Below are 12439 nucleotides of genomic sequence, written 5' to 3'. Positions count from 1 at the left end.
TAATGTTCATTTGTGAAAAGGCTGCAAGTAAGAGTTGTTGTACATCTCCAGAAATCTTCGATCCCTAGATTTCCCTTTTTCCCTCTGCTCTGTTATTTCTGCCTTTGTTTTGAGGATTGAACAAACAATTTGCTTTGATATGCCCCTTTTTGTTGCAGAGAAAACATGTAGGAATATTTTGATTTCCCACTATAGAGTTTCCTGACATATTTGGAGTAGGAAGAAGCCCACGACCTCCTTGTCCATGACGACCATGACCTCTTCCACCTCGAAAATTATTCCCACCACGAGCATCACGTTGATATATATCTGTAACCAAAACATTTTGTGTACTGGACTGTTCTTTCCTGGTAGTCAATCTGTTCAGACTCATCTCATATTGTAAAAGTTTAGCTCGAAAGTCTTCAAAACATGGTAATTCTGGCAGGCACAATAACGATGTGGTAAGAGCGTGATATTCTTCTCCGAGGCCATTCAAAGTTTGTTGTACTATCTCCTTGTCTGATACTATACTTCCAACAATAGCAAGTTGATCTGTTATTGTCTTCATTTTGTTCAAGTACTCCATAATGGACATGGTGCCCTTTTGGAGAGTTTGGAATTCCCGCTTCAAGAACAAGATTCTAGCCTCTGATATTTGGGAATATGTTTGAACAAGCTTATTCCATAACTCTGCAACAGTGCAATCATCAGGAATCGATATCAAGACTTCTTGTGACAAGGTCGAAGTAATGTAGGCCACTAAGGCCTGATCCCGCTTCATCCAAGTCACAAACTCCGGATTTTGTGTTAACTGAATCGATGCATTCCTTTGTCATCCTTTATTTCCTGTGAAATAAATTGTGGTGGAGTAGGAATTGATCAATCCAGATGCCCAGACAGATCCTGACTCCTTATAAAAGGAACGATTTGTCTTTTCCAAGTCAGAAAATTAAAATGGTTTAATTTTTCAGATACAAGTTGACTGAGAAAATTTGAAGACCAGTATAGGAAGAAGAAAAGTCCATATTAAGGACGGAAACAAAAGGAAAAATGAATAAGAAACTTGCCCCGCAGTTCAGCCAAATAAGCAACTGTATATCCTTTTTTTTTTTTAACAGATTAGTCTGATGCGCGATGTCAGACGTTCCCAAACAGCGTAAGCTGTTCTTTCCTGGCTGTTTCCCAACAGCGTGAGCTATTCCAATCGAGTATATAAGTGGTGGCTATAGGATTTATAATGAAAGTTGCCTGAAACAAAGGCTCTTGTTCTGGATATGGTCCAAAAGAAGAACAAAAAAAATCATACCAGATCTGATCCAAAAGGACAGAAAGAAAAGGAGATTTAACACACAGAAAGAAGATATAAAATGAATACCAGAAAGACCGATAGATCAGTCGCAGATCTGTTGTAGAGACGAGATCAAACACAGATCTGATCTATTAAATAGAAAGACCGATAGATCTGTTTTAGGGTTTGTAAAACACAAATCTGACTTGAAAGATGAAAGAGATAATTTTAATATTATAAACCACAGATAGAAGATAGTAAAAGAAAAGGAAACGACACAGATATGAGAGAGAATATTCGAAACAGAGAGAAGGTCTTCTAACTTGGAATTCAAATCGTAGATCTATTTAGGCATACCTTTTGGAAGAATACGCTACCCAATGCTCTGATACCATGTCAGAAATCTATGTGGCACCACAGATTTACTTAGCAGGAGAATATGAGAAAGGAGAGAAAAAGGAACAACAACTTACGGCAGCCACACCTCTTGTTTGGCGTGCCCCAATGACTTTATATTGCTTTATGTTACAAAATACATAACGACCCTTTGGTAAAAGGGTAAATTACAAAGTGTATCCTACACCTACGCAGTACATATGTTTACACAATAACATGGATTTGGATCTATTTCAGACCCAATCCAATACAAGAATAAATCACGTGTTTTCAATTACATATAATTTAACACTCCCCCTCAAACTTACGGTTGGATAACCGAAAGTTTGTCCAAGAGAAAGTAAAATCGAGGAGCAGCGAGTGGTTTGGCGAAGAAATCTTCCAGTTGATATTCTTAAAATACATAGTGAAGATCAATGGTGTCGTGTAGAAATTCACTCGTATGTAGTGACAATCCATCTCGATATGCTTAGTTCGTTCGTGGAATGTCCGGTTGCTGGCAATGTATATAGAACTTTTGTTGTCACAACAAGTCGTGATGCTCCTGCACTCTCAACACCCATGTCATGAAGCAATCGCCTTAACCAGACTACTTTCATGGTGGTTGTAGACATTGCTCTGTACTCGGCTTCAGTTGACGAAAGAGAGACCTTTTGTTGCTTCTTGCACCTCCAAGAAATCAAAGATTCGCCTAAAAACACACAAAAACCAGTAGTTGAGTGTCGATCATTAGGATCACCTCCCCAATTCGCATCGGTATAAGTAGTTACATCTAAGGAGGAAGAAGCAGACAAGAAAAGTTCTCGAATATTAAAAGTTTTAATATATCTAATAATGCGTAAAACAACTCTCACATGAACAATGGTAGGAGCATGTTGAAATTGGCTTACTGTGTGAACAACATGCGCAATGTTAGGTCTTGTAATGGAGATATAAGACGGTGCCCCGACAAATTGTCTATAAGGTGTTGGATTTTCAAGCGGTTCTCCATCAATCTTCATTTTGATATTTACAACTTCAGGAGGGTCAACTTGTCTTCCATCTGAGATACTAAACCTATCAACAATATCTAGAGCAAATTTAGATTGAGTTAGCAAATAACCTCTAGGGAAATAAGCAACTTCTATGCCAAGAAAGAATTTTAGAAAACCCAAGTCACTCATTTTAAGGTGTGTTTTGAGAAACTTTTTAATATTGTCAACTCTCTGTTTATCACTTCCAGTGATTATCATGTCGTCTCCATAGAGGAGAAAAATAATAATACTTGCATCAGAATTCTTAACAAACAAAGCTGTGTTAGTAAGACAAGATTGAAAACCAAAATTAGGCATAACCGGACTAAACTTATCATACCAAGCTTTTGGGACTTGCTTAAGTCTATACAAAGCCTTATTTAAACGAAGAGTTTTTCCTTTAAGAATATTAATGTCAGGTGGTGGGTCCATGTATACTTCTTCAGCTAGTCTTCCATTGAGAAATGCATTCTTCACATTCATTTGGTATATATGTCATTTCTTTATGGAGGCAAGAGCTATTAAAATCCTTACTGTGGTCATTCTAGCGACGGGGGCAAAAGTTTCTTCATAGTCTATTCCATATTCTTGGGAATAGCCTTTGGCAACTAATCAGGCTTTAAACCTCTCAAGAGTGCCATCACTCTTGGTTTTAACTTTGTACACCCATCGACAACCTATAAGCTTTTTGCTTGGTGGAATATCTTGAATGGTCCAGATATTTGCTTTTTATAAGGCTCTTAATTCTGTTGTCATAGCTTGGACCCATTCAGGCTGTTCGTTTGCTGCAACATAGTTAAAAGGCTCTTTGTAGGAGTGTATTAAGGCAATGTAGGCTTGATACTTTGGTGAAAAAGACTCATAGGACACAATTTTTTTGAAAACTTTTGACATTCTAAATGACTTTCTAGTTGATATTTGTTCCTGTTTTCGAGAGCACATGTTTTTTCTAAATTTTTCCGCCTAGAATATTGAATACAATCTTGATTATCACTAAATGATTCTGTACTTATCACATCATTTTAATCATCTTGACTTTCATCAATATCACCTTCATCAATCTTTGGAACTAAGTACAACAAAAAAGAATGCTCATCTATTTCCGTAGGATTCTCACTAAAAGGACTTTCTTTTTCTAAGAAGGATATATTCCTTGATACATATAATTTTTTTAGTTTTAAGGTCAAAACTTCTATAACCTTTTTGGTAACTTGCATATCCTAAAAAAGACACAAGGAATGGCACGAGGAGAGAATTTATCATTTTTATCTGTAAAAACAAAACATTTGCACCCAAAAACCCTCAACTTAGAATAATCTGGAATTTGCTTGAAAAGTTTTTCAACATGAGAGATATTGTTTAGTGAAGAAGATGGCATCATGTTAATAAGATAAATTGCACTTAGATTGGTTTTGGCCCAATTTTTTTTTTTGTACTTGATGTGTAATGAGTAAAGTTCTTGTTGTTTCTATAATATGCCTCTGTTTTTTTTCCCTTCTAAACCATTTTGTTGAGGAGTATAGGGACATGATCTTTGATGTGTAATACCGTATAGGTTCAAATAATCTTTAAATTCTTTTGATAAAAACTCTTCCTAAATCAGTGAAAAAAATTGAAATATCATTCTTAAATTGATTTTTAACTAGATTATGAAATATTTGAAAATGTGAGAACACCTCGAATTTATGTTTAAGAAAATAAATCCAAGTATGTCTTGTAAAGTCATCTACGAAAATTACATAATACATGAAACCACCTTTTGATATAACATGTGCGGGTCCCCATTGTAAGAAAATGTAACCCACAACCAAAATATCTCTCAAGAAATGCTCACAAAGAGATTACAAGAACCATAAGGGTTCATAAAGAGAGCTCAAGCACAAGAACCTCTAGGGTTCATACACAATACCCGAAAAAGGATATACAAAATGAATAGGAAAAATAAACTTCATTAATTTGGAAGAAAATCCCACACACTTAAATGCATTACAAGGGGACAATACCCCATATTTATAGAGGAAGCCGTTGGGAGTCCAACGACTCTCTAAAAAAGTATTTTTTGACTAGTCAAAAAGGAGATGGCTAAAAAAGGTCCAAAATCTAAACTAAAACCTAATTTCTAATTAAATCCTAAGGCTAACTAAAGTTAGTTAAGGGAAAAGAAAAGAAAAAAAATTATATATGAGATAGAATTACATATGAGTTTACATATTTTAACACTCTCCCTCAAACTTACGGTTGGATAACCGAAAGTTTGTCTAAGAGAAAGTGAAATTGGGGAGCATCGAGAGGTTTGGTAAAGAAGTTTGCCAATTGATATTTTAATGAGACGTAGGGAAGATTGATGGTGCCGCGTAGAAATTTCTCTCGTACGAAGTGACAATTCATCTCTATATGCTTGGTGCGTTCGTGGAACGTTCGATTGCTGACAATATAGATAGAGCTTTTGTTGTCACAACAGAGATTTGATGCTCCTATACTTTCGACTCCCATATTGGAGAGTAGGCGTCGAAGCCAGACTACTTCTATAGTGGTTGTAGCTATTGCCCTGTATTCAGTCTCTGTTAAGGAGAGAGAGACTTTTGGTTGCTTCTTGCATCGCTATGAGACCAAAGATTCACTTAAGAAGACACAAAAACCAGTAATTGAGTGGCGGTCATTGGTATCACCTCCCCAATCCGCATCAGTATAAGCAATTAGTTCTAGGTGTATACTCAAACATATGAAGTTGACTTTTTTGAGACCTTTTCTCCAGTAGCCCGTCTTGGGACTATTCGGTTGGTCATATCTGTAGCTGTCCATTATGGATGGAGTTTATGTCAGTTAGATGTGAAAAATGCCTTCTTATATGGAGATCTATCTGAGACAGTGTACATGCAGCAACCTCCCGGGTTTGAGGTTCAGGGGGAGTGTAGCAAGGTGTGCAAACTAAAGAAAGCTATATACGGTCTTAAACAAAGTCCACATGCATGGTTTCAGAAGTTATTTGAAATTATGTCTGCATTTGACTTCAACAGGTCATCTTCAGATCACTCCTTGTTTATCAAGAAAACCTCCGCTGGTATTGTGGTTATGGTTGTATATGTAGATGATATTATCCTTACAGGGAGTAGTGCAAAGGATATCTCAGACACAAAGATTCATCTTTAGAAGCATTTTGTCACAAAAGATCTCAGTTCTCTTAGATATTTCTTGGCATAGAAGTGGACAGAAACAGTGAGGGGTTAGTCCTATCACAAAGAAAGTATATACTTGATCTACTGCAGGAAACAGGGATGTTAGGCGCCAAACCAGCCAATATACCAATGGATCCTAAACTGCATATGTATGATGAAGAAGCAGAACCTATTGACAGTGGAAGTTTTAGATCCCTGGTTGGCAAACTTTTATGTCACTGTAACACGGCCAGATATCTCCTTAGCAGTGAGTAAGATAAGCCAATTCATGGACAAACCTACTCGAGTGCATTGGCAGGCAGCTATGATGATTCTCAGGTATTTGAAATCCTCTTCTGGAAAGGGATTGCTATATGAACAAGGCTCCAACCTTGATATAATTGCATACTCAGATGCAGACTATGCAGGGGCCATCAATGATAGAAAGTCCACCACAGGGTTCTGCGTGTTTGTCGGAGGAAACTTAATTACTTGGAGAAGTAAGAAACAAACTGTGGTAGCTCGTTCCAGTGCTGAATCAGAATATAGAGCTATGGCTCAAACTGCTGCTGAAATGATGTGGGTTAGGTCCATTCTAAAAGATCTACAAGTGTTGATTCCATCCCCAATGTTGATGATGTGTGATAATCGAGCAACTACCCATATAGCTAACAATCCTGTTTTTCATGAGAGAACGAAACACATTGAAGTTGATTGTTACTATATACGTGACTTAGTGCAGGTGGGGCATATTTCTACTAGTCATGTGACGTCTGAAGACCAAGTTGCAGACGTCTTCACCAAGCCTCTCGCAAGTGCAGGTTTCTTTTCTCAAGATGTTGCAGCAAGCTGAGCATGATAGATATATATGCTCCAGCTTGACGGGGAGTGTTAAAAGTAATATTCATATGTCTTGAGGTGGTCATACGTAATTAAGCATAATTACGTATGCCTACTTGTAATTGTGTTACACCTAATCACCTCTTTAAATAGGTGATTAGGGTTAATGAATCGATGAGCTCTCTCTCTCTCTCTCGTCTCTTTGAAATCGAACCTAGGGCTGAAAGAAAGCAACAGGAGCCTCATTTCATATGTCTTCACGTTCTTCTTTACTTTCTGAATGTTGCACTACTTTAACACAAAAAAATGTTTTTACCACTGACGGATCCTCTCTTAGTATTAAAAGCATTGAAAATTTTGAAAACACTTTGAAATGCTCTATTCCAAAAGTTAAACTTGTCCCAAAACTAAATTTAAATCTTTTATCTATTTGGCCCCAGTCTAGAGACGGACAACACATTATTCTTTGTCTCCTTAGATTCGGTCATAGCTTTTAGTCTTGTCTCCTCCATGCATACTTGAGTCAAAACTTCATATAAAGGAAGATGATTTTCCCTATGAATAATATTGACCTGAACTTGTTTAAATTCGGGTCTAAGTCCTCTAAAAAATTAGAACAATTGTTCCTCATGTTTGTATTTCTTCCATTCTTGAGCATCTTTTGGAGTATCTCATATAGGCTCAAGTTTAGCCAATTGATCCCAAAGTCTCTTGAGGGTACTATAGTATTTCCTCACAGTCTTTTCACCTTGTTTGCAATTGTGTACCTTGCCTTTGCGATTCCATTTGTGTGCCATGTCATTTTGGGTATACGTTTGTCTAACATATTCCCAAGTATCATCGGCTCTTTCAAATTCAAGAATGTCAAAGCAAGGCTCCTCATTCATACTACCCATACAGAGGGAGAGGACTTTGGCATGTCCTATTTCTCATTCTTTATAGGCTTTTTTTATAGTCAATCATAGCCTTTTCCTTTTCAATTCCTTTAAGGCTTTCTTCTTTTGATCCACCATCGGTTCTAACAACCAATTTTGTAAGAATTGGTTATGGTTCCAATGCGGATTCATCAGCAAAATGCCATAAGTCTTTAACCATCAAGATTCTCTTTACCACTGCAGCCTACATGTTGTAGTTCTTCCCATTAAATTTGATGGAAACAACCATAACAATTTCTTTATCGGCCATAGTGGAGGAAATAGCAGAGATAAGAATGAGAAGAAGTTTGAAGTTTGATGGCATGTTTCCCGAGGCAACGAACTAACAAGCCAACGAACCAATGCTCCACCAATCCCACGAATCTCCTCTTCAAGCTTTTGCCCAAGAGCACCAAAAGCTTTGATACCATGTAATGAAACAAGTGCACAAATACAATGCCATGAAATGGCTACAAGGGTGCACACTCACAAGCACAAGAGCCACTAATGGGCCAAATATGAAGAGTCACTAAGGGCTAATCTCACAAACTCTCAAAAGAGAGCAACACATAAAAATAACAATGTTTATTTATCAACAATGCTTGACAACAAGCATAGTAATTGCAAGGAAAAGGAGTGCCTTTAAATAGGCACTCCATGTACCAAGGGGCAGGCCCAACAGCTAGTTGGACCAGCACCCAATGCTGTCCAGCATTAATTACAAGAACAAAAAAAAAGATAAAAAGAAATAAAAAATAAGAGGTTGTCAGTCCCTAGTGGACTGACACCTGTCACAAGGTCAAATTACTGAAATACCCCTAAGGGGTATTTCAGTTTACATACACATTAGAAGACACACACACACACACACACACACACACATATATATATATATATATATATAATACAAAAATGACTCATATACAATACATTACACACAGAACTCTAATTACCTAATACGATGATCTCTTTTATTTTTCATATTGTCTCTTCATTTATTGAAAATTTTAGAATTTAGATGCATTTTATTCGCTATTCTATTCCAACCGAGTTTTACTATTCTATTCCAACCGAGTTTTACTATTCTATTGCAACTGACTTTCGCTAAAACTTAGTTTTGTTGGCGATCGAGTTTTCCTGAACCATTGAATTTCACTAAAACTGTATAAGCGAATCTCATTTTCGTTGGCAACTAGTTTTGCTAAAATAGTATAAGCAAATATCAGTTTTGTTGAATTGGTGAGTTTGGTTGTTTAATATTTTAGCAAAAGGTTAAAATCATCATAAATGCCTTCATATTCAGTGAAAATCGAGCAGATGGGTATTCGAGGATTATTGTGATATCTTGGGACTATTCTATGAAATTACATTATTCTTAGGGGTAGTACAGTCAGTTTTTATTTAAAAAAAACATACAAGTAATTGATACATGCAATGGAAATGATCCTATGAACTAAAATGTGAGTGTGAAGGTTCTATGGACCAATTACTCCTATACGTTTTTCTCTTTCCAATGGATAAACACACCAAATTAGCAGGGACCAAGGATCATTTTAGAAAATAAGAAGGCCGGGGAGTATCTTCACTCTCAAGCTAAGAAAAACAAAAAGCCAAGAGTTTTGGAAGAAAGCCAATGAGGTGGGGTGGTGAGGGAGAGAACATGGATAAGTTTGGAAGGGGAATGCAGTTTCCTTTTAGCTAATCATGTGCTTACCATTTGATTAATCTCTTAAACAATCAATTAACTGGTCATTCCACCAAAGCTTTAAAGTTGGTGGGTGCCACTTTTTCACTCGCCAACCTTTTTTTTTTCACTCACCAGATGAAGGCTCAGGATTGTGATGGCTGGCTGGCTGTACTATGCCCTACTTTCTTTATATAATTTTGATGGGATTCTATTGGCCAAGTGTGGTACAGGTCCTTCCATTTTTTGTATTGCTTACAGACAAATGGAGAAAGGAGAGTAGGTGTAAGACCTGGCACACTAACCTGGCTCCCTAAGGTGGAGGGATAAGTACATTTTTCATGCTGTATACAAATGTACACCTTAACGTACTCTTGGTGAGCAAAGCAGCAGTTAGGGGGGGGTGGGGGGGTGGGGAGGGGTCTGCCTAACCCCAGCTTGCCTTTCAAAAAAAAATCATAAAACACAGTTCCCACGGTGAAATCATTGCACTCGTCCCTCATTGGCTGTCTTGGTTGTGTGTATATATCTCGAATGGTTTTCTGATTTCATAACAAGAATATCACGATATCTTCAAGATATCAGCAATATTTCTGACTCACATTCTATTGGTTTTTAAGCACTGACTGCAGACTTTTTCTCCAGATGATGTTATGTATTAGATAATACATATAACAATGATCACAAATTTCATTGAATATTTTCCTTGTTTTCAACCTTCAATATCACCATCTTTCGTTGGTGTCAAACACTTTTTTGCTTTCTTTTTCTGTATATGACATTATGCATTTGTGGTAGTTTTCATGATAATGGAAATGTGTATGTCATGTTGATGGCCAACTTTTCATTTTGATAAAAAATTTGATGGACATCTAATTCAAAACAATGTCTTAATTTGGTGTTAATCAGATCTACCCGCTTATATATTTTCCAAGGACCATCTGAATTGATGCCACCGGTAAGCATTTATGTTAGTATTCGTTGAGTCCATTTGGTTAACTACTGCCTGATTTTTCCATGTATGTGTTGAGGCAATTTAATTTTTCTACAGACGCAGCTAGGTTGACGGAGTAGATCTAAAGCTAGTCATGTTTATAATGGATTGTATTTTTTCTTTTCTGGTTCATGAGGATGAATTAGATGAAGTTTCAGATTGCAATTGGATTGTTAGAATATGTCACCTGTGCATATATACAGAGAACAATCAGGCCCTGAAAACGGTAATAATGTGCAAGAAGCTTAATGAATAGTACTAAATCCTTGAATCTTTGATGACTGTCATGGATGACTAGCAAGGAACCTGTAGTTCTTCGTAAGGAGGTAAAACCGGTTTTTTCTATTTTATTTATTGGTTTTGTTAATAACTCAATTGTAATGAAACAAGATGTGCACAATCACAATGCCAACAAAGGGCAATACAAGTGCACAAATACAATATGGTCTCTAATGGACCGATAACAATCTCATAAAAGAGATACAAAAACACGAATTCCACAAGAGCACAATGGCACAAATTCCACACAATCACAATATAAAAAATTGAATTTTATATATTGGCTAATAAACTTAGAAAAACTTAATTTACATAGAGTAGTGAGGCTCTATTTATAGAGCCTCACCATCCCATCGTTGGACTGACATCCCAATAGTCATATTTGACTGACAATAAAAACAACAAACAAAAAAACAAAAACAAAAAGCAAAAAGACTCAACAGTCCTTATTGGACTGTACTATATTGCATGCCATTTAAATGACCAAAATACCCTTGATATCTCTCTCTCTCTCTCTCTATATATATATATATATATACAACAACAACAACAACTACGCCTTCATCCCAAAACAATTGGGGTCGGTGATATGAACCAACAGAGAAAATCATTTTGGGTCTTCCACATGAATCCTTCTTCTCCAATCATTTCTATCCAATGCCATGTCCTCGGTGAGGTTCAAAGCATTCATATCCTTTCCTATCATCTTCATCCAAGTCTTCCTAGGCCTACCCCGACCTCTTTTAACTAATATATTTTTTCATTTCTCCATCCTTCTAACTGGAGCATCATTAGGCCTTCGCCGAATATGTCCAAACCACCGTAAACGATTCTCTCTCATCTTATTTTCAATGGGTGCAACGCCTACCTTCTTACGTATCTCCTCGTTCTGAATCTTATCTTTTATTGTATTTCCACACATCCATCTAAGCATACGCATCTCAGCTACACTCATTTTTTGAATATGATGTCTCTTGGCAGCCCAACATTCTGTACCATATAGTAAAGCAGGCCTAATAGTCATCCTATAAAACTTTCCCTTCAACCACAATGGCATTCTACGATCACACAACCCTTGATATATGTATATTGTGCAAATATACATATATCAGTTAGGTATACAAATATATACACAATATTTTAACACTCCCTCAAACTTACGGTGAATAACCGAAAGTTTGCTAAGAAGATACAAAATTCTTGGTAGAGGAAGGGCTTTGGTTAATAAGTCTGTAATCTAAAACTCGGACTGAACATATGTTTAAGTAATCATCTCCTTCAAGTATTCTTCTCGAATATAGTGGCAATCCATCTCAATATGTTTCGTGTGTTCATGAAATGTGTGATTGTTGGCTATATATGTCACTTTTGTTATCACAACATAATTTTGAAGGTTCTGAAACATCAACACCCATATTTGAAAGTAATGAAGATTTTGAAACAACAACACCCATATCTGAAAGTAATGATCTGACCTCGGTTGTTGTTGTAGCCATCGCCCTATATTAAGCTTCCGTGGAAGATAAATACACTTTCTGTTGTTTTTTGCATCTTCAAGAAATGAGGGAATCACCTACAAATACACAAAAACCTGTAGTTGAGTGACAATTATAGGGATCTCTTCTCCAGTCAAAATCAGTATAAGCAATAAGATTTAAAAATGATAAAGAGGATTAAAATAACCCTTTCGATATAGTTTTCTTGATGTATCGAACTATTTTTAACACGACACACATGTGAACTAATGTAGGTGCATGTTGAAATTGACTTACAGTATGTACTGCATGCACAATGTTTGACCTGTTAATAGATAAGTACATTAATTATCCGATGAGTTGCCTATAAGGAGTTGGATCATCTAATAGACTCCATTTTCAACTCTCATTTTAGCATT

At 36.5% G+C, this 12439-nt stretch overlaps 1 protein-coding gene across 1 annotated transcript in view; it reads left to right on the top strand.

The window, feature by feature from the left end:
* Positions 1–12439, top strand: part of LOC149838510 (SMAD/FHA domain-containing protein) — a 66452-nt gene that overhangs the window by 42887 nt on the left and 11126 nt on the right. Inside the window, exon 5 of the mRNA XM_090006632.1 lies at positions 10182–10230. Coding sequence (XP_089862758.1) covers positions 10182–10230 — 49 coding nt within the window. The remainder of the gene's footprint in view (positions 1–10181; positions 10231–12439) is intronic.

This window comes from Nuphar pumila, chromosome 5 (genome assembly GCF_984573655.1).
Source record: "Nuphar pumila chromosome 5, dmNupPumi1.hap1.1, whole genome shotgun sequence".
NCBI lineage: Eukaryota > Viridiplantae > Streptophyta > Magnoliopsida > Nymphaeales > Nymphaeaceae > Nuphar > Nuphar pumila.
This window is presented reverse-complemented; position numbering and strand designations above follow the sequence as displayed.